We start from the raw sequence: 24,166 nt of genomic DNA on the forward strand, positions 1-24,166 counted from the left end.
AATTCTAGATTTAACGTTTGTTCCTTGGCAAGTCCAAGCTCGCAATTGTTCAGATTATAACTACACATAAAAGTTTGCTCTCTTGCTCTCCAAACTCCCTTGGGGATTTGAAAGTCAAATCGACCTGTTTCCTTTTCAGGTTTCATCATTTCATCAGCACCATTAAGGTGCTGCAGGTTATATCCTCTCCTCATTTACACTCACGAATTCTCATAGGGGTACAAGAAGAAAAAAATTACCTTCCCTGCTATCACTCCCAATCAATGTACAGAAGCGAGGTCACTTTGCTTAGTGACTTTTCCAGGGAAGGGTTTTGTTGCATCTGCACGCGTTCCTTCCTAGCATCGCCAGGATCCAGCCTTCCAGGAGCCAGGAAACTCAGTGCTTTGTGTTACATCCCTATACATCCAGGGCCTTCAAAACCCACGTTCCAGACTAACAGGAGCCTGCCCTTATTTCAGTCCTTTACAATCCCTGTCTGGGGCTCTATCTTTTGCAGATCCCACCTATCCCAATCTCTGCAATGGATCTGATTATTTCTGGGTGCCATTCACAATTTTTAGTTGTTCCCTCTCCAAAAACTTGAAGTTCAAAAAAATTGAAAATTTTCAATTTTTGTTGAAATTTGAAGTTTGAGAATTGAATATGCCTTTCAGATGTAAGCTCCTTTCTCATCTTTAATATTATAAAATTAGCAGTATACTAGAAGCATAAAGTTAGAAGGCCCATTATAACACTTGACAGAAATCAGGAGAATGTCAAGTCTTTCACACACAGGACATCAAAAAAGAAAAAAGATAATACACCAAAAAGATTATGAAAATAAAGGTGTGATTATTTTCACTTCACATAAGACTGAAGTTGTTTCAGCACACTGAAGAGAGCACGAGACGAGAAGCTAAACTTGAACACACAGCACAGTAATAGGGAGCACAGGCTGAAGGAACCAAGTCACGGGTAGAATGGTAAAAAAAGCAGGGAAAAAAACTGCCAGTGGTTGCAGCGCTCCATGGGGAGCAAGAAGTCTGGCTCCTACTCATAACAGTTTTTGAACTTTTCATGTAAGGAAGTATGGACTTTCCTTTTATGTTCCATAAAAATACGTTCTCTTCCATCGCTCTTCCATCTAAAAAACTCCAAGATTGGTTTAGAATGGAGATGGACCAAAGACCATCCACAAACAGAAATTTCCATTTTTTTTTTTCTCTTTTCTGTGGAGAACAGAATACCATGAGTATATTCTACCTTAGTGCTATCTTAACACGAACAGTATTGTCAGCTATATTTTCATGTAAAACATCTCGGTGCCATCCTCCCCCCGCCCCGTGAGGCGCAGCGGGCGGGCGCTTCGGCAGCGCAGCAGGAATCCCCAGGCTGACCGGAGCCATCAGCAGCGCAGACCTCCCCGTCTGCATGAACCACACCATAATTACACTACAGGTCTAAAAGGCTTCGCACGAAGCGGACCTTAGATTCCCAGGGCTTTAACGCAAACAGAATACCTTCCTTCATCTTAACCATGGAAAAGCAAACATTCAGCCAAAGTATCCTCTCACAATTCTTTTACTCTCTGTAAGCTGGTCGTAGATAATAATTTGTCCAAAATCCATCTCTAACAAATTCAAAACTACTTACAATGAATAAGTAAAATGTATTTGTGTTAGAAGCCGGTAGAGTTTGTAAGCAAGAGAAAGTCAAAGCTGATTACATCGTAGCTAAGAACGTGGACTCCATGGTTATTTATATCACATCTTTTGCTTTAACTCACATTTGAGCTGCTCCTTCTTTCCACAGGAGCCAATTCTCCAGAAGGGAGCACAATGCATCCAGTGCATCTGTACGTATCATTTAGACAGAAACTCTGCACATGGATTTTAAAATTCAACGTTGAGTTTACATTGAGAGCACAGCAAGTAGATAAAAGTAAGTATTGACTTTAAAATGAACTGTGTATGAGAATAAAAAGATAAAGAAACTAGATGATTCAGAAGGAATAACAAAAATATCGCTACTCATAAGATGATGATCTTTCAACCAGTTATTAATCTATGAAAGATAAAGTAGAGGTATAATGTGAGTTTCAAGATCATTAAAACCTGTGCAAACAACTTGCCCCACCTACACACCCAGTGTAACTTAAGAGCTAACTAGTGATTTTTTGCTGACAATCTTAACAGGATATCTGGCCAGGGAAGACTTAGGTCATGAAAACCAAGTTAGGCCAAAAACACAGTACATGTCAAAGCTCCAGCAAAGAGATGGCTCTTCAGTTGTCAGGGGCTCACAGGGAGCTCCCACAAGGAGATCCACGAAACAGGGATGGAATAGGCAACGTGGGCATGCCCTGCTGAGGGGAAGAGATGAAGGGAAAAATACAAGCAAAACATCAGATGATTCCCATCACTGTCACTGTGGTTCCAGTCACTCTCACCCAAAACCCATTTCAAACAGAAAGCTTCACATTTTTCCCCTGCTCCCTACCTACAAGCATTTCATACCGTCATCTTCTGAAGCTGGACAATTCAGTTTTCCCCACTGTTCCATACAGCACATTTTAGTTTCACTCAGCACAGTTCTAACTGAGCTAAAACATGCATGAGCACAAACATGAAATAAAATATTTCTAGCCCACTCAATTTTTTTCCAGTCTGTTCCCTTTTTAAACCTAGCCGTAAAAAACCTAGCTCTGATGCAGGCACACTGTGGGAAGCTTGCATAGCATCGGAGAGCTCTCTGGAAAAGAGCAGTTCAGTCCATGCCGCAGTTTTGCGCTGAAATTCTTGAAAGTAAAAACATCAGCAGTCTCCTGAACAACAACTAAAGGCTAAAACTTAAACAATTCATCATAATGCAAGTTTGCTACTTTTGTTCTTTATTACCTATTTTTGTAAGATTCTCAGAGGTTTTATTAACAATTAAGCTATTAAATGCATTGAGAAGAAAGGCTTTGGGCTCTGGCTAGGTCCAGAAGGGGCTTTGCCAGCCCTGTGCCGCGGTTAGAGCAGCCTCGAGCCGCAGGTCACAAACCACAGCCCGAGGGAAAGCAACGCTGGGCTAAGCACAGCCAGGCCAGGCCAGCCAGCCTGGAGCTCCTCTACCCTTGATCATACCCACTTAACAAAAATAAATCAAGTATTAACAAGGTACTCTAGAAGTCTATCCACAAAACATGCAATTCCATTAAAACCAACACAATTGTGCATCATAAATATTTTATAAGTTCCTTTATGAAAGGTTTTCAAGAACACCAGTGCAAAATTAGGTATTATTTTTTTCATTTTTGTCTTATGTCCAGCTTAATTTCATGTTCAAAGGTTTATTCCTATGGCTTAGCTCATCTTTGCTTCTCCTCATGGGCTCAGGGCCTGCTGGGTTTTGCTTGGTATATTCAACCTTGTTTGCTGCCACTGATGGATTAAATTTAAGATTTAAGCTATCAATTCAGGTTTTCTCCCTTAATCACCAGCAGCACTGAAAACACACAGAAATCACCCTTTGACTTTCAGAAGGAGATTTTCACTCAAAATGTTTACAGTAGCTCTTCAGGTTCCTCAGCGCCCTTATTTACAGACAGAAATTAAGAGGAACTAATTCATGAAGCTGAGGCAGGCATATGCAGACAGAGTTACAATTCAAACATGACTACAAAGTATTTTTTCCACACAGAATTTAAGGACAAAGGAAAAATACATAATTTATGATTTCTAAATTCAGACTTGATGATTCAGAAGTCTACACTCTACCTGTAACGTTCACAGACCTTAATTTTAATAAAGTAGTAAGTAAGCATATTTTCAAATCTGAATAAACCTGAAACTAATCTGAAATATTAGCTTTATAAACAAACTTTGTTTTCTGAAGCATCTCCTTTAGCTTGTTCTTTGCAAACCGCAGAGCGGTTGCATTTCTCCACATGGAGAAAGGACAATCAAGGGATGCCCTGAAGGAAAGGGCAGCCCTTCTGGAAGGAGCTTCCTTCTGGAACGGTAGGTTCTCCCGACCATCAAGATGTCAGTGGTCTGTCCTGTTACTCACCAGGCCTTTTCATTAGCTTGCCAACTCGGCCAGGCCTGAGCCAAGCTGGCAGGCTAGTGAGAAGCTTGGACACTGAAGGCAGAACAAAACCTCCCCGAGAAGCTGGCTGCTCATTCAGACTGCACCGGGCTCTGCTGCTGCATTCACGCAGCTACTATCACCGCTTTAAAAATAGCTCACGCGTATCTGGATACGCGGCAGTCACAGCACGGTTCGCATAAAGGTTGTTCCTTTATTTACACAACCAAAATAAGAGCATTACATCAAAGGTAATAAAGCCAGTGACTGGAAAGGTTTAGATGCAAAGACAGCTTTATGCCGTACCAGCGCTCTTGAGCGTGCCAGGGCTCTGCAGCAAGCCCCACGGGGCTTTTGGGGAGCTCAGCAGCGCTCTGGCTGCCCAGCCCAAGGAGCCCGAGCGCGCGAGGCCGGGGCGCAGGCTGCAGGCCCAGCCACGCGCGGGGCGGCACAGGCCGCGAGCGGGACCCTGAACGGAGGCAAAGAGGGGAAAAATGCTTGGCGCACTCTCACTAACCTAACCCCGGCATTTGTGCGCACGTACGTTAGCTCATATTGTCTTCTACCAGGGCTTAAAACACAAAAAACACTCAAGATGGTCTTCATTGGCTTCACGTAAATATCTCCAACGTGTTCTGCCCTGCCATGAAAGCAAAGAAGTAAAAATACTTCTCGCTATTACCAAAAAAAGAGAGAGAGAAGGGAAAGATCATAGGGTTGATCTTTCTGAAAACATACTTCACATTTTTTTTCCACAATGCAGAATTGGGCAATCTGTGTAAATGTCTTCATATTAGCTTTTAAAATATAGAGCAATGTGAAACCCCCCAATCTTGAATACTTCCTATACTATTGAGGTCTATATTTAAAAAAAATAGTGTAGCATATGCATACAGCTACATCTATATGACCATGAATATGACTTTCATCTAACATACCTTTTGGTCCCAAATTCATTCCTTGAGGATGCATTTTGAATGTTGCAGACTTCTGAAAAAAGGCTACACAGCCTATGATGAACAATAAGAATCAGTCTGCCAAAAGCGTTGCTTCTTCTCCCTCACGGCAGACACCTCTCACGCCTAGGCCGGCAGGACGAACAACAGGATGCACCAACTATTCTCCTTTGTACCTTGCTGGGAGATTCTTGATTTTCAGCAGAGATTCATTGCTGAATGACCCAGACAAGGTATTTTAAAGCCATTTATATCCATAGAGTACTGAACAGCATACAATTAATTTTCTTATAAGATTTAAAAAATGATATTACAAGATAGGGTATAAATATAGCTAAAAAGTAATTTCAGCTTCCATTTTATATGATTTGGGGTGGACTATTATTTTCAGTCTGAAGAAGAAAATTTGCAATTGCTGATATCCATAAAATACACGATGCTCCATCTCTGAATGCATGAGTAGGTGGTGTTGGATAGTTGCCACTGTGGGGATGAACATTTTCTAGAGGTTAGCTGCTTATTTTGTGCACACTGCTTTGTTTTGAACTTTACTTCCCCACTATGCCTTTTCTTAATTAAAAAAACGCTTGTTTTCTTTAATGTTTATGATGGAAAAGCAAAAACAAGTAGATTTTTACTTGCAATTTTCTTAAGGTTTTGTACTCTGGAACAGAAAGAAAATATTACAGGATGACACTTCTGAGGGCTTTCATTTTGCCCTGAAATTCATCTGAGTTTGGATGAAAGTAAACTTCTAATCAGCTACAGTATTGTTATTTGAGATTGAGATGGATAAAAATCTTTAAATTGCATTCTCCTTCATTCTCTCTATCTGCATATGAAAATACAATTGCATACTAGTTTTTTTTCCAGGACTATTAAGAGCATAGTGAGTGCCTCTCTAAGGCTCTAACAGAAAAGTTTGTTAAGTGGGCAGAGAAAAAACTCCATGACAGACACCTTTACTTTTAAAGCATGTTTTAAGCACTTTGGAAGCATCTCTTAAAAACAAACAAAAAAAAGCTATTATATCTATTTTTTAAAAAAAGATTTGTTATTTAGAGCTTTGCTAGAACACAAAAGAAATATTCTAGGTTTTGTGATGCATTCTCCCTATTATTTATTCTTGTGCTTAACATTTCTCTTATTGAATAGCTCCACATATTTACAGGATATTTATTGTACAGTATCTTAATGACAAGAAAAAAATGCGAAAGTGAAAAATAGTGAAACGGTATAATGGCAGTAAAAGACCTCTCAGTGTATGTATTCTTTAAATATATAATTTAATCGTGTCAGTCAAATGACGCACTAGAGTATCCTGTATGTTCTATGACATTCACCTCAAAAATCTCATGAAGATTAAATTTCGTGGGAACAGTTTGATTCAAACCCAAAAGATCATTTATTAAAATGTTCTCATATCCAAAATCCAACCACCAAAAGAAAATTCAATTTGTGATTTCATACATATTCAGTCCAGAAATAAAGAGGATGAAATTGGAGGTATGAAGAAATCTGCGGTAACTAAAGAAAGAGCAAAAAGCTTAAAATAGAATTATTAAGAGTTTAAAGGAAAGCATTTAATGTTGCAGTATAACTGTGGTTCTTTGAAATGCCTGTCTGCAGAAAATGACTTCAGGTAATTTTTGAATCCTTGATGTGTCAAGTTTAACTTCAAGGTTGTCAGCCCTAGAAAATACACTTATGTTGTGGTTATGCTCTTATGCTGTTCTCGTTAGCATGGAAAAAGGGAAGAACTGCAAGTAAAGAAGAATCCATGGTGAAATTCAAGTTGCAGACATCGAAAGCAAGAAAAGGGCACCTGAAAGCAATACATGGGGGTCATCGTACTTCTCTTTTCAATCAGTGTCTGTATATATTGACGTTGTACAGGATGAGCAACCCTAAAGATACTATGCGGAGCCCCACAGCATACACGCAGCACAGCTCTTCCTGCTTCAGTGCCTTGCAATGTAAACAGAGCACGTAGTGCTGTGCGAAACCTCAACACGTCTCCAGGCCGCAGCCTCGGCTGCATCTCAGTGCCGGGGCCGCCGCTGGGCCGCCCTGGTCCCCCTCCCGCGGCGCAGCCCAGCGAGGTGCAGCAGGGCACACATCGCAGCTAGGGTCTCTATTACAGCTTCTCTGTACTAGAACATCCATTTCCTCCGACAGCTTAATCTATACTGCAAATACATAGGCAAATTACATAGAAGCCTTCCCTAATTAAGAGACTCTTTCGATTATTTATAGCTTTGACAAAATTCATTCTGTCTCCTACAAGGAGTCTCATGTCTGGGGGTCAGCTCAGGATTGATTTCTGGAAGAAGGCTTCAGAAGAGCATTTAGTCATTTTTAAGAGGGAGATTAGAGGAAAGATTCTTCTGTGTAATAATTTATTACAAGTCCTTTGCTGAACAGCTTTTGTGCTCCCATTACTAGGACTACCAAATTCAAATTCGGCCGTGTCAGGGAAGCCTGCTCTACTTTCAAGGACAAATCTTCACTGACCCTGTGGAAAAATGTTCCAAGAGAACATGTGCTCCATTATTCATGAAATCACTATTCCTGCAAAACGAATAGAGGAACTGCCACACCAGCTTAGCCCAAAGGTCCCTACAGCTCAATACATTTTTTTCTGATGTTGAGAAGCAACAAACACCAGTGAATAAATTCACAACAGAGCCTGGGTTGTCCTCTGGTCACACTGCCTGCCTCAGTACCTTCGGTTTAGGAGCTTACGAGCTAGAAGCTGCAAGAAGATCATCACACAGAAGAGCCAGACCTCTATGGATGGTTGGTCCATCAATCTCAACCCTTTCTTCTATCGATTATTTATACCTGACAATTCCACAGGATCTTATATCAGTTATGCAATATTCAGTTCTGCTACACTTCAATAAGTATGTACCTTTAATCATTTTAAGCCTGATTTTTTTTTCTCCTGTCACAGTTTCCGAACAGTGAAAAATGTGTAATTGTCTCTTTTTGTCTTTTTTCCCCCCCATGATAATCAATTTGTATACCTCCACCTCTACCACAAGCTTTCTCTTCTTATACTGAAAAGTTCTAGTCTATTTAATGTCTCCTATGGAATCTATTTCAAGTCTCTGCTTAATCTTATGGTCCCTATTTAGCCTCTTTTGGAAGTTATTTAACACACTATGCAAATATGTCCCAGGTTTAATAAACCAGCACAAACAGTACTTCAGTGGTTAGACAAATTCAGACTGGGATTAACACATACAAATTAAATAAATAATAACTTCAATAAATAGAACAGTTTAGCAAGGAATGGGGTAGACTCAGTCTTTTGAGCAAAAAGATGATCTTGTTGGGTACATGACAATTTTGGCAAGCAGTTGCAAACTCTGCCTGCAGTCAAAGGAGATAATGGTTTCTCTCACTCATTCTACAAATCACAAATCCATCTAGACGGCAAGAGGCCAACTGTATTTATAACAACTTTAAGAAGTGCTTAATAGATCTGGCTCATCATTATCAATTACTTTAGGAAGGTGCCGGATCTCTGGAAGTTTGCCACATACAACTTTTCCATCAGATGCCGTACTAAAAATAGCCTGCACTTCTGTTCCTCATGTCATGGGCTGCCTTTGCACACAAGCAAACTTTGCACTACCGTAATGCTGAGAGTCCTCCTGAAGATCACTGCAGCATAAGCAGAGAGCGAGGGGAACAGTTTTGTAAGACATGCCCATTCAAGCAAACATGTGCTAATCCATATGAGAATGGGAAAAAAATGGGTAGAAACTCCCACTAGAGTGGCGCAACAAAATAAGACATCAGTGGGCAGAATTGGAGAAAAATATTTCCTCTCAGCTCTGACTTGAGACCAACAACGAGGGGAAATTATACATATATTTATATCTATATAAATGTTTATATATATGCCCATGGCATCCACATATTGTACCTGACACTGGAAAACTACAAAAGCTGCACAAAAGTTACACAGTTTATGGAGGCTTAAGCTATGACCTCTAATGAGACACTATGGCTTGACTTTTTCAATTAGTTATTACTATAGCACAGGTTTTATAATCTTTACCAAGGAAGAATATACTAGTGACTTCCAAACGATGAGCAAAATCCAAAATGGATCATCTAAGATCATTTCTCTTATATTCAAAAACTGCTAGATTTCACTAGCTTCCTTCATATGAAGGCTTTTACATCCACATTAGTATTGTATCTATGAGATTTTCAAATCTACAGCGTAGCTTTTGTCTTCAGGAAAAAGACTTCTCAAAATTCTTTCATCACCTTCAGAAGACTGACTTTCAGTCCCTGAGCGACAGTTTGTAAAGGTCTTCCAACTATTTCCCAGAAAAAGCATCTACCTTCTTGACCTCAGGTTGTATAATATAACAAGGCAGTGACAAGAAGACTTCCTCTATCAGAGCTTTCAGAGACAAACAGAATTCCAATTTCATTTGAATTTCTAACAGCTTGTACAAGAGAACTTTTCTGCAAAACAAAGGTACTAAAACCAACCTCCATTGCCTGATAATGGAGCACACCTGATAAAAAAGACATAATACCCTACAGCGCTGATGTCAACCTTGCAAAACAAGCATTGCTTTCTGCAAGAAAGAAAGAGAAATTCTGTCTACAGTGGAGATACGAGTGACAGGTAACATAGAGACTCCAAACGGGCTCGGGAACTGTAAGCAAGAAACTAAGCTTCACAAGAGATGGACAATATTCAAAATGCATTTCAGAGGATATAGCATATAGTTCCATTACCCAAAAAAATTGATGCTACCCTTTACTATATTACACTTCTACCTTTTAAACCATCTATTGCTGAAAATGTAAACCAAGGTTAAAAGTATACATTGATTACATATTTACATGCTAATTAGCCTAAAAATTCTCGAATTGTCTTTGTTAAACTATTTGATGAGTGTCAGACATTAGAACGCATTGAGTATCTTTAGAGTGAGAGCCACACACAGAGAAAGCACCAGAAGTTTTATGTAAAATGACATTGATACCTAATACCAGATTCCCTCCAGAAAGTTTGTTTAGAGAGCAAATGAGCACCAAAAAAATTCTAAGCTGTGAATATTAAACCAGAAAGAGGACAAATCGAGTGTTATTCTGCTCTTTCAGGTAACCTTAGAGGTGAGTACCTTGAAAAAATAAGTAATATCAAAAATTTTACTCTTTTCCCCCCTGAAATGATTAAAACATTTCCTTGACCAACACCATCAGTTTTCAGCCTCATACTGTCCTGTTGCATTTGTCTTGTATTGCAAGGGATTTGGAAAACCACAACAGCAGGAGAGCCAATAACAAAAAGCGGAGCTGAACAACATAGCTCTTCATGTTGGCTCACGACTTATTCAAGGCTCCCACACACAACTACTTTTTTTCTTTCTTTTTTCCATCCCCCCCCCAGTATTTCTGTGTAACTTCTAATACACACTCAGTTCCATATTTCCAAGCAAATCAATTTAGGAAGATATAAAAAGCGTATGATTTCCTATCATGAGACCAAAAGAACCAGACTTTTCTTGCCTTATAATATGTCATATAGCAGACACGTCACGAGCAGTCCCTGAAAAGTAACAGCTACAGCAACAAGCAACAGAAACCCATTTAACTTCTGTAGATTACATGAACAGATTATAATCTTCTTCACATAAATTATGATATGGGAAGAAACTAGAAGTTTTCACAACTTCACGTCAATAGCAAGGAAAATCATTCTACAGCAAATGTAAGTCATCCTTTCTGAAAGTAACCTCCAGAAGTGATCAACACCCCATTTCTGATTTATCAACAGTATTCACTGCACACAGTGTGGGAACAAACTAACAGCTGAAAGCAGCATATTTCGAGTTCTTTGAAATAGTCTCAATTTGTACACTTTAAGGTAACTTCAAGTTAGTCATTACTGAAATATTAGCTACTGCATTTGTCTTGTGGATCTCGGGTGTGGATTATACTTACCTGCATATTGTACTTTCTGCTACTCCCCAGCCACTACTGAAATGTGTGCCCCACTATCAGAAAGGCTCCTCGCTCAGACTCGCTGTGGGATGTGCAACCACTCTTGTTACAGAAGGGCTTATTTCCCCTCTTGCCCCACTCTTTCCACAACAAGTGCTACATTTGCTTGCTTCTCAATGCTAGCAAAACCATTTTGTACCAGTACTAGAGTTAACTGAAGAAAAAAAAGTGGGAAAGCACCCCAGAGAACATCAACCCAAGCTGAATACAATTTCAAAATTGCCTCAGAGCTCAGAAGATTTTTTTAAATACTGAGCTTCTGTACAAAACAAGCCCTGAAATGGAAGACCATCAGATTTGCCATGATATAGAAAATTAGATCATTTGCTCTACACTTGAATTAACACATACACTACTGATAGAAATGTTTAAAAATATCAGCTGTATAAAAACAGCTCTTGAGCAAAAAGATCCTAAATTATAATGACCTATGGAATAACTCAATTTACTAAATTTAATCCCCTAGTGTATGTGCAATGCACCTTAAACAAGGAGAGGTGACATTTTGCATAGTTCTTCCACAGAAATAGTAGCGTGCAGAATCCATTACCCCTAATGACTGCTCTTGTACTGACATAAACCACCTTTCACTACATGTACTCATTGGGGTCAGTTCGTGAACAGAAGCAGGCAGAACAACATGGTTTTAATCATATCTGTCTGTATTAGCAAACAATATAGCGTACTGGCAAGCACACTGCCACTAAAGCACTAAGTACATTTCATCATACTAAATCTTTATGCAATTACAAAGCTACTCACAAGGACATCATGGAGAAGTTTTTCTTTACTTAGCAAAAAGAGCCAGATACTCACAAAGAAGGGTCCTGGACCAGATCTTTAAGGTTAATCCCACTACGATCCTCGGCAAGGTTCCTGAAGCAACTGTCACTCACTAAAAAAATAAAAATAAAATTAAAACAAAACAAAAAAACAGAGAAACAAAAGAGGTGGAAATTTAAGAACAGAATGCAGTTTTGTTAAGTAATAACTTTTATTTGGTGTCAACTCTAATGCATATAAACATCCTGATTTTTAAATGAGGTTTTGGCTGATGGCAGCTAAATTATTTCAGTAGAATGCGATAAAAAAATATCACAGATAACACGGGAATAATCTGTTTCCAGCCATTATCTTTCATACTTCTAAACTTTCTGTGGCTACAGAAAATCTCAAACTCAACACTGGATGCTTACACATGCAAAGATATCAGTAAGCTTAGAGTACAATATTTAATAACATACCGCTCACTATTCTGTACCTATTCAGAAACACTGAGTTGCATGTGTTTAATGCCTGAGCTTATGATTGTTCATGGGTCAGGATGGATGTTTAATACAAGCAATAGCCAAAGCAAACAATTTGGAGGATGGAGCTATTGAAAGGGCTTATAATTAATAAGATGAATATAAAATAGCTAGATTGACTATAATAATTGAAAAACTGTCATACAGTTAATTTTAAAAAGTTTAAGAGTATTAATGTGCTTTCTTTTCCTTCACTTTCTATAAACAGACACATCACATGATTTGAACCCAAAAGCCCAAATTCTCTCACTTTACTACTGCTCTTAGCACATGAACCCCACTCACACATGCGGGCTCATTTCTCTTGTACACTGCTATACTCAATTAGAAAAAAATATCAATAATAACACTGTGATGACTGCTTTAAAATACCCGCGCAGGTGCCCGGGAACTGCAGCTATTCCCAAGTACACCGAACTAGCCAAAGGGCATCGAGGCGACGACAAGGCTGGAGTCTCCGTGAAGAGCAGCAGCTGCCGGGCACAGGAGGACAGACGTCCTGCCCGGAGCAGGGCACAGTGCCGCTCGCGCTGTGGGAACGGGAATGCAGGGGGAATGCTCCCCAAGTGTCCCCACCTCTTGCTCTTTATCCACTTGAGCACTGTGATAACTGGTGGCTATCCTGAGCTTCCCCTACCCGCCTCTGACAACATTAACAGCAACCGCTGCTCGCCCCGGGTGAGCACCGAGTGCCGACGCGACGCCCCACCTGCCCCAAGGAAGCTGCTGCTTGAAGCGGATACCATGGGTCTTCAGCTTTCACTTGGGGCACCTGGCACCACGAGGGCCCCCATACGGCTCCAAGCACCCTGGGGGCTCCCCCGGCACCTTCCCCGCCGCGGGGCCAACCTCCGCACACCCGCTCCAAGGTGTCCGCACGCCGGCCTCTCCACCGCGGATCTGCACAACAGGCGGACTCGGCTGCCTGCCGCTTCCAAATGCTGTGGCCAGCAAACAAAATAGATTGCCCGTGAGTGCCAGAACCAATGCCAGCTGGTTTCCTAAGAATCTGTTGTTCTTGTTCCCTTGTTCCCCAATACTGTTTCCTTCAACATCCAAGCAAGCGAGAGGATGCATGCTAATTCCAAACCATCCACACAAGCGCACCAGCCATTACCAAACTGCCTCCTCTCAGCTGCAGGACACCAAGTCTCTAAGATGTGAATCCCCTCCTCTCTGCCTGGCTGCTGATTCTTAGTTAGCTTGTATAGAACAACAGTATATTTAAACAATCCCACATTGCTCCATTACTGTTCCTTTCCTATTAGCTTCTTATCAATCTCTCAAGTGTCCTTCTCTCTTTGTTCCCCTTTTATACTTCCTTTCTAGTAAAAATGGACACAAGAGTAAAACTATGAGGCGACAACGCTTGCTGGGCTAACAAGCAACACTCTCACAGCAAGTACTAACAACCAGGCAGGCTGTGCAGGGCCCGGCCTAACGTGGGCCAGGGGACACAATCCTAGCGGACGAGTCAACAGCACTCAGTTTGATTTCAGTTCACCCAAGGCCTCAAAGCAGCCTCTTGCCTCATCCAACAGGAGCGACGGTGCATTTCCCTGGCACATCAGTAAGTGGTGGTACCTTGCGTTCCTAGCGCATGTTGCACTAGAGGGGATAACTGCCTCACAAATAATCTTTCTGCAGGAACAGCGAGGAAACTGCACAAGGTGGCCCTCAGCTTCCCGGACAGATTCAATGACAGAGGATTTGTTCTTGATGACTCAAAGAAAATCTCCGTCTCGGTTGCTAATACTGTAAAATTTATGTTGGAGTCTCTCTGAAGGCTGTGAACCTCTAAGAGCCTCCTCGCCCCCTGAATCCTCACATTTTTAACCACAATTTAAGCCATTTATTCACTACATGTGTGATGCCTTTTTTTTTTTTTTTCAAATGATTTATCACTTAAATTTACAGTATTTCTGTGGCCTTGAGGTAGAAAATCTGTACTAAATTTCCATCAATCCATTTCATGTCTAGCAAGCTTGGGCTCAATCACACTACCTGCTCAGCACTTCAAAAGGAAAACACCAGGCCATGAAAGGCATTCAAATCCTTGGAGAAAAACATCATGACTTATAACTGTTTGCCTCCCATTAAAAAAGATCCTTCTTTTTTTCAGCCAAGAACACTAAAAGCTTCAGGAAATGCTTTTTGGAATCATTCATTTTCATTGGAAATGCCTTTTTCTTTTCTTTTTTTTTTTTTTTTTTCTCTCTGCCCAAATATAGTCACATTTAAGAGCCACTTTCTTGGTTCTGAACACTAACAAACTCTTGGATGGGGATGAAAAGAATAAAGTTTAGTACTTTAGAGAATAACACCTCTTTTACAGACCTCTGAAATTATTAGTTCTATCAAGGGTTAGAATAGCTCCATTTACAGCAGATGACAAAAAAACCACATGTTTTTAAAGGACAGTCTTTTTCAAAGAAGTCTTGCAATTGCTTTTCAGCTTTCCTCATTTTTTTAGGGGAAACCTGAGAGTTTTTGTTCATAAAAAAAAACTTACCCCCAGTCTTAGCTTTTTGGTGTTTTATTTAGTTTGGAAAAAGAACTTGCTTAGTTTCTTGGCTAACACCTGGAACACTTTGCATCATTTACAGAGGCAGAACTTTACAGCTTGCATGGATTCCTGGTTGTACCATATGCCGATCAACTTCATCATCAATCTCACCTAGATCCCCCTTTAAATATAATGAGCACCCATGCTAAGTGTTAACCTGTATTTTATTCCTTATTTGTCACCTGAATTAAGGTACACAATTTCTCCATGAAAGTCTATCCATTTCCCTAAGACTTTATCTTCAAACATTGGGTTTCTCCTGTCCAACACCTCCTGTGGCCTCTCCCTCTCCTCTGCCCCCAGAATGTAGATGGCTTATTCAAGATCTGTACGATCATGCGGTGATATGATCCAGGAGGCCACATTTCACACCACGGCATGTACCATTACCCCTCTGCACTGCTGCACAGCTAAATGCACACAGATCTTCCAAAACTAAGAAAATCCTTCAGAGCTGAGCCACAGTCCAAAGGGCCTCAGTGTCTAATCTTTTCTTCTGCTCATTTCTCACATGTCCCCATATAGCAGGAATCAGGTAGCTAGCACAAATTACACAGTTAAAAAAAAAAAAGAAAAAAGTCACTTTGCATCATTTAAGGCTGGATACACCTTGAATATCCAAAACTCTGTTGTAAAACAGAAGGCACCAACTCCAAGCTTGACCACCCTCCATGTCACCTGAGCTGACACTGTTTACTACCAACCACACAAAGTAACAGGCCAGTATTGGATAGAGTCACTCTGGATTCATGTGTTTTGAGACAGGCTCTCATGCACTGTTTCCAGTAGCTCTTCCTTACCCAGATGCAGCACAGGCTGCTTTACTAAGGTTTGGAAGCCTTAGTTTGAGCTGAGGAGCCCTCCTGAACCCCGACTCTAAAACAAACACTAGCACCAACCTGGGTACAGCAGGAGTAGCACAATCCCGTGCAAATATTCATGAAGCCAAGTACTTCACCAAGTACCACAACAGAAGCTTAAGTGAGCAGACACCAGACAGACATGTGAGGTGTAAACCAACTTTACATGGTGCCACCTCAACCACAACAGGATTTATTAGCTCAGATTTGCAGTAGCATGAAGGTATTTAAGGTACCCTGAAAGTCTTGGAAAAACTTGTCACATCCACAGGACACTGTCCCAGAAAATGCTATCAGGCTCTTGTTTTCTTCCCAAGGCTCCTCAATGCAATCAAACCATAACTCAAACAAAATTCCTACATTTCTCCTCAAGTAAAATTACTGGAGAAGTTGGGAGCTATTAACAGGTTTGCACCAATATGCTTAAAATACCACAAGCTGTGAGAATCTATATTTCTTCACAGTGCTCTACAATGTAGCACAGAGCTTCTCAGAACATACGAACTGCTACTACGGAGCAGATAGAGAGACCCAGCTACGCCTATCTGTGAACAGATGCTGATATCAGATCCTATAAAGAGCAAGTTCTAAAACATTTTAGATTTTCAAGAGGGTTTCTAGTTAGTTCACTGCTGTCTCTCTTGATGTCAGCGGTGACAATTTTACTGCTCCCAGTTCTTTCCTGGAGCCGAGTTCTACTAAGGCACCACGGGAAGAGAAGCCCCAATCATGGAACACACTGCAAATACCTAGTCCCAAGATGCTGACAAGAGTTTAACCTAATTCACTTCTAACCCAAGTACCAACATAAGGTCTTCCATGGCAACATTTTCCTAATGGGATAAGGAGAGCATCGTTCTTTCTTTGCTGCTCTTGTGCAGAGAAGGAAGCAACTGGCTGGGAAACCTGCAGCTCGAGTCAGACACCCCTCTCGTGCACAGAGGGATGCCTTACCCCAAAACCTGTGTTTTTCTGAAACAGAGTCTGCTCCTCCTCCTCTGAACCTAGCTCGAAGAAAATCAGGTTTTAACCTTCTCTCAGTGTTTTGTTCATTTTAACATGGACTTATCTTGAACTACTACTCTAGGCAGCCAAGCAATGGCCATTTGCCACAGAATTGGTACTTCCCATTGACACTGGAAAGATTGCTTAGTTCCCAAATATCCATTCTCAATGGCTTTTCGTAACACTGAAATGCAAACCAACGTCTCTTGACATTTCTTCAAACTGGAAAAATCCTGAAAAAAGAAAAACTTTAGAAACTTGGAACAGACCAATTTATCTCGGCAAGCTGCAAGAAACCTAACAACAACTTAAAAAGCTAAGTATTAGTACTTTTACAGCACATCACCTTAGTAGACTCACTCAACCAACTTATTGAAACAAATATCTCAAACCATTCTAGGTTCTAAAAATGCTTTGCATACCACTTAAAATACAGTGCTTTACCTGACCTAATATATAGATCATAAAAATGAGCATCTTTGTGCTTACATTTGACTTTGGGCCTTGCAGCACTCGGCACCCTCTGGGGAACACAAGTCCCGGCCGCAGGGCAAAACGCAAGGGATGGCCCATTCGCTCTCTGGGACCTGCTGTGCTCACGCCATCAGGTGTTTTAGAGCAATGATCTCAAAGGCAAATTTTGTAAAAATTATTGCATTAGTCTAAAATTTGCTTAATCAACCTACTGAGGAAACAGTTAATGGGAGTGCCTTTCAGCTCAATACAACCCTAATTCAACTGCAGTCGTGAAAATATTAGTGACTTTTTTTTCCTACAAACCTTCCTTCATGCATTAAAGTATGCTGGGAAAGTAGCTCTTACCTAACCTCCTATTTTTACTTTATTCTTTTTGAACTACCAGGATATTTGAGCCATGCTCAAGTTTTCATACTTATTACTTGCAATCAATTTAGAATTGCTAATGTGATAAGCAGCCTAGATTATTCTTCTCATTTGTTTTAGCTACTGAGATGTGATTTTCTCATAATTATATTACTTACCTAACTTGCTTTGTCTCTTTTCAGTGACTCACGGTCTCTGCTACTCTTAAACACGTTTTTGCAGTCTACAAATGTTGTCATCTCACTGCTGTCCCTATTTTGTATAACAACAAAGGACAGAAAAAGAGCCCCATGAGGGCAAAGCAACATCAACGAAAGCTAGTAGCACAGTTTAGGATTAGCCCTAACAAAACAAAGATCTCAATCTTGCATCTTTGCCATTAGAATTCAAATTCATAAAAATTTTGCGTAAATGTGACACCAGTGTAACAAGTATAGAGAGACCATATTTTTTGGTCAGACTCCCAAGATTACCCCGTTCACTTCGGTATAAAACCCATGACTGGTTTGAAATTCATACAAACCAGTTCCAATGGTCACGGCTATAAGACAGTCAGTTCTGAAAAGAGACATAGATACGGTCGGGGAAATATTTAAAAAAAAAATTAAATTCCACTATTATAACAGCTTACAAAGGTGTTAAAATAATTTAATTTTCTAACATCTCACAAGGCAGAAAGATCATTCCTGCTCTTCCCATTGCAGAAGAGATTTGAATGCAAAAAGAACAAAGCTGCCTTAATCTGCTGTGAACCATGCCACAGTGAGTGCTTTCGCACCACAAAAATAACAAGGAGAACAACAAAGATGTGCATCAGATTGCATTATCATCTGTATTTTGATGTGGATTTTCTGATGAAGCTTATCCACAACACCCTGAAGTGGGAGAAGGAGGGACAGGGAGAAGAGATTTTGTCACCAAACCATGTTTTAAAACAACAACAATATTCCAAGGACAAATATTTCTTCCAACTCACTAAGTACGATGATTTGCAAGAATAAGCCTATCTTAAAAAGCACATTTTAGGTATTGGCTCTTACATAACATCTCGCTGATGCTAACTGATAGCTAAAGCCACTGCTGAAGAAAAACCGTGAAGCAGAGAGCAGCACACTGCTACTGTAGCCTTTATTCCAAGGACAGTGTCACGCACACAGGCAAATCCAACACTGCACAAGCTCTGCTGCTATCTACACCAGCGCACGGCAGCCAGCTGGGCTCAGAGGCTGCGCTCGTGCCCAGGTAAATCTCTTCCCGGCAGCACAAGCTGCAGGGCAAAGAGCAATTCCTGGCTGGCAAAGCAGGGAAAGCAGCGTTTGCTCCTAGCTTAAATCCTACTGAAATCTCACTATATATACCCTGGAAGATGAATAAGGTTGAGTGCATGGAGAATTTAGGCATATGGCAATGAACCATTAATCAGGTTTTATGAATGAAGAAACCTACGGTGCAGTAGGTAGATCTCATAGAATCATTGCCTCAGAACGCGTTTTCTCTTAAAGAAAACTTCTAACTACCAGGCAAAAGGTATCTGCAGTACATTAAAAATAACTTATACTGAGGTAACATTCAAGTTCTTTCCATTTTGTTGGTTAATGCATTTGTGCAGCTTTCGTTGGAATGATATAAAAGTGAAAGAAGAGAAAAAATATACATCAATTCAACACTATGAAAGAATCTGGGAAAGGATCAGGTTGCCTAAATGCAATTCATGTATCTTTTTGTATCTGTGGAGTGGCCACTTCTGTCTGTATAACAACTGAAAATAATTTTAATTTAGTCTCTTGACCTGGCTTCTATCAGAAGTATGCATCAGAAGTTTGAGTATTAACAAGAAACTACAGTTTGGTTTAATCACTGACGCAATTTTCTTTGAATTTAAAATCAAACACATTTTAGCATATGTTAGCGGCAGGCTGCGTTTATCTGATGTGGTAAATAAAGAAACTTTTTTATAGAAAGGGTGTAGAAAGGACGTAATCTTTTAAAAGAGCTTAAAAAACCCACTTCATTGTGGTTTTATAATAGAGCACACATCAAGTCAGTCATAGAATGCTGACTAAAGTCTTTAATAGCTGCATATTTCAACATGAAAAAATTATGGACCTATGGACATTATTCCAGCAGAACCATTTCCACCCATTCATTCACCTATAGGATAGATTTCAACAACCAAACATAGCTCTTTTTACGCATGCGTTGCTTAGAACCAGAGCTTAGTCTAATCAAGAGAGGAGGCAGCCACTCCGGAGTAAGGAGCTGGACAAACACAGCTGCATTCCCTCTCCTCTCCTTGTGTCACACAAAAACCACCAGATAGGAAGGACACGACTCCTCTGTTGTGTCACGCAGAGAACAGGGCCAACAGCCTGGCAGTGTGATCAGGGAAATGCCTAACATCCAACTGCACAAAGCCCCAGACTTTGGCATTAGACAGCAGCAAGCCAGGTAGCAGATGAACTCCAAGGCAGCTGAGAGCTGCAGCCCGTACAGCAGAGCTGTGCCCGGTTCCCCGCTCCGCACCCAGTAAAACCTTTGCTTGCTGCAACAGTGCCAGAGGACACGGGCGTCTGAACCAATTCAAGAGTCTGCAGGTTGCTAAAAATATTATGATGGGGGCTCAGCCTGGTGACGAAGGCAGACAGTGCTTATTTCTAGCAGCGGACCGCACAAGAGGGTTGAGAAAAAGGGGCAAAACACTCCACAGGGTGAGGATTTAAAATAATCTGCCATGGGTAGAAAGCTGCTTTTCAATTTCCACCACTTAAGGGTTATTCTAATATCAGAAGTATTTTTAATTTTCCCAATATTTTTAGAAACAAATATTTTAAGATTCCTAAGTCCCACGCAAATGGCAAAGCTTTCTTCAAATTTTGCTAGATTCCATGGTGTCTGTGCAGAGAGAGGCCTCACTACTCTCCAGGCCTCTCGGGTATGATGATCTCACATTCCCATTCAGAGGGAGCTGAGAGCAGGACATTCCTGATGTCCTGTCCCCCACCAGTTATTCCGGTCGATGCTTCCCAGTTCCAACATCCTTATCCACAAACAGCTGCTCCCTGGGTCTTAATGCCAACGTTCAGAGGGGATTCACGGGCACCAGGAAATTGCTGCGCACGAGTGATGTATGAAACCACATTTAAGAGCAACTGAATTCTTGTTCCTTCCTCTCATTTGCGTTGGAAATCTTGACATATGAAATACTTAATATTTTTGCCCTAAATTTGTTCTTAGCTGTTCTAGCACAGACTGCCACAGCCCATCTAACCAAATAAGACAATCAACTTGGCTTTATCATCACTATTGTCACTAGTACATCACTAATGTCATCGCTATTAAATGACTAACAGCCACAGTGATATCTTAGTTCATTCAGACCACTTTGATCCTTTAAAGATTTTTTAAAAGAGTAAGAATATAGAGCAGCTGCAGCTTTCAAAGTATCAACACTGAAAAATTAAAACTGTCCACAAGGCTTTAAGCCTTGTTATGACAGAAATACTCTCATCGCCAGGCATACACACTAACCCCAACAGCTTTTCAGCTCTTCAACAAGGAAGGGCACATCTGCCTACAGCATGAGGACTTGAACGCTCTCCTTCCATCCCTCCATCCCATGTGTCCATCTCCCCTTCCCCTTACCTCAAGTTTCCTTCCAAATATTTCCTGGACCTCATGACCAATCTCAAGCAAATTTTACAGAAATTGGAAATGTCAAAGATGTCAAAGTAAACATTTGGGGGTGGGAGTGTCAGAGGCAGCAAGCAAAGAGAAGAGGGGCAGTCTTGGATCACTGTGAACCCCACACGGGTGTGCATTTACCCACGGCATGACTGTGTGTGCGTGGAACAGCTCAGTTTACTACCAGAGTTATGATTTACTATGTCACTGATTTCAGAGAAGGGCAAAATACTTAGAGCAATACAAAAACAAGTGAACAGAAAACAGAGAAAACCAAAAATTCTTTACAACATTCAATATCCCAAAACATAGGGACATAATTACAAACTTCAATGTTGGTGTTAAATTATGAACTATATGAAGATAAAGTAATATATTTTGAAAAAGAAATCAGTATTAAAATAAGTTTAATTCAAAGGGAAATTAAAATGCATTACAGATAACGAAGAAAATTCTAAACTGACAGACAAGCAGAGCTATTTTGGGAAGTGAACAGATGGCTACAGAAAAGCTGACCCAGAAATTGAGAACAAAAGAGCAGGGTGCTGTGATAGGGTAGAAGTGGAGAACTCCGTTTTCCTGTTTTATTGCATAAGTTTTCTGATAAGCTCAAGACACTAGGAACCTAAAATAGAAAAAAACCTGGATTGCACTTCCATTTCTGCCAGTGACTCGCTGAAGGTTTTGGCTTTCACTTCTTGCCCGCCTCCGTCTCTCTAGAGTCTTACACAGTCATTACACAATCTCACTACGGTACCTGTTATGCCAGAAGTAACAGAAAAACTATAAAGTTAGGGTCCTAAAGCATAGCTTATTTGCTGTGAAACATTTCTTAACAAATACTGCTATGACAAACTTCTAAATTTTTAAACGCATTATTTAAACGAAAACACTACGTATGAACTTTTTAAAGGTATACTAGATTTTTGGCCCACTATAATCTCTATAACTAGGGACCTTAAAAATTCACAAGCAGCAAACAAAAATGCAAAAAAAAAAACCAAAATATCAAAAAAAAACCCAAAAATCAAAACACTCAAGTTCATCTCTTATTTGCAAGAACAAAAGGCAGCTCTTCTCTTATTCCCAAATAAGTGGATACAGCTGGGACTTCTGCTTCTCCTCGTGCAGGACACCATTACTTGATATAAAACCTCAGTAATTCAAGTTTAGCTTTGCCCAAGAAAGGGAATGACTTCTGTTGTTGTGTTGGTTACTGCTATAAGCTTAACAGCAATGTTTTTGCTCATACTTATAAAACTGATCCAGGGTGTTAAGAGCTGAACTGGACATGTTCTAGCAGGTCTTCTCCAAGAGCGCTACAGAAGCCTGTGAAAGCATTTGGCCTTCAGAGACCTCCTCCATGGACTTCGTTAGGGTCAAAGTCTACCTTGCTGTAAGTAACAGGTGCTTATCAACGCCCCGGTTTTTGCTTATAAGTGTAGATTAGACACGCAAGTTATTTGCACAATGTTTCATAAACTGTTTCCCTCTGATAACAGGAAGCAGCAGTTACTACTGCAGTAACAACCTTGTCCTCAATAAACAGTGGCTACGTTGTTTCTGTTCCATCTTTCCAACAAATGCTTACTATCGCGATAGACAAGCCCCACTTCAATGGCTATAACGGTTTGTAAGGGCTATAAACTCCAACTTTACTGAAGTTCACGTTCTCCTGAAATATCTTTGGCTTTAACTTCTTATGGTCTAACTGGCCTGCAGGGCTTCCCTGGGAAGCTGTGATACCACCACAGTTTCCTCTCTAGCATTGTGAATCTGAGTGGCTCTAAAGGCCTTAGTTTACCAAACTACTTAACCTATGAAATCAATTTCAACCCACTCCATCTCTTAAAATATTTTTTTGCCTCTATTTTACAAGGTACAAAAGAAATTACTACTAATAAACACAATAATGAAGATTATCTTAAATTATGGAATTTTTAATCTAGCAGGGGTTTCAGCAGCTCTTCTCTGGGGCAGGTGGAAGAGTCTCCTCTGCACATGGCACTTAGCACTACAGCCAGAGGCAAAGACTGACAAGCACAGTTCTCATGCAAAAATAACAAATAAATACACATTTATCTGCAGTAGAAAAGGACTGATTTCATTTCATCTCAGACCAGTGACATAAATATTCCAAGAATCCTTCACCCTATAGCCAGTGACTGTCTGAATTGCCCGGAAATAGGACTGCTGCTCAGAACTGCGGAATCCCCACATATTAAGAGCATGAGCATTTCTATAATGGAGAGTTTGGGTGAGACAGCTATGTATGCAGAGGACAGCTCCTTCTCCAAGGGACAGAAATGAGCAAAAGAAAAGGTCTGCTTGCAAAGTGCCAGTATAATAGCTTTATTACAGAAGAGAAGAGATTAAAGAGGTTTATTCAAAGAAACATTTCAATGTGGCTAAACACAAAATGCTTCTGGGTGTAGACCCATCAGTCCTCTTTGGTGCTTCACAACCACTCAAGCCCTACCCTGTAACCCCGAACAGAGGTGAGTTCCAGTGCGAGGAGTGTTTGAAGCAGAATCAGTTAGGAGCCCTGCATGCTTTCTGAAAGTGTTCCACAGATGTATGGATGTCAGCTATCCACTGAGATTAAAAGTTCTACTGAGAATAGAGAGGGCTTTCCTTCAGATTATCAAAGTTCTCCCATTTTTGGAAGAAAGAGCATTAAAACAGGGGTTACATTTTTGCTCTGCTGCACTCTGCAGCTCTAAATGGGTATATACAGACAAGAGCTCCCTACCAATAATGCAAAATGAAAAGCAGGAGACCCACAAGCCCGTGCAAGGCCAGGGCTTCCCGCAGACCCTGAGCCAGGCAGAGGCTCCGCCCGGGAAGCGGCAG

General features: G+C 40.6%; 1 protein-coding gene across 1 annotated transcript in view; it reads right to left on the reverse strand.

Moving 5' to 3' along the window:
• The window catches only part of LOC112957970 (gephyrin-like), a gene marked incomplete at its 3' end in the record, with an annotated part of 201,292 nt that overhangs the window by 127,649 nt on the left and 49,477 nt on the right, over positions 1 to 24,166 (reverse strand). Inside the window, exon 3 of the mRNA XM_026051762.1 lies at positions 11,868 to 11,946. Within this exon, the coding sequence (XP_025907547.1) occupies positions 11,868 to 11,946 (79 nt within the window). The remainder of the gene's footprint in view (positions 1 to 11,867; positions 11,947 to 24,166) is intronic.

The sequence above is a fragment of the Nothoprocta perdicaria genome, unplaced genomic scaffold, assembly GCF_003342845.1.
Source record: "Nothoprocta perdicaria isolate Ctin4 unplaced genomic scaffold, notPer1 scaffold_8, whole genome shotgun sequence".
NCBI classification, from domain to species: domain Eukaryota; kingdom Metazoa; phylum Chordata; class Aves; order Tinamiformes; family Tinamidae; genus Nothoprocta; species Nothoprocta perdicaria.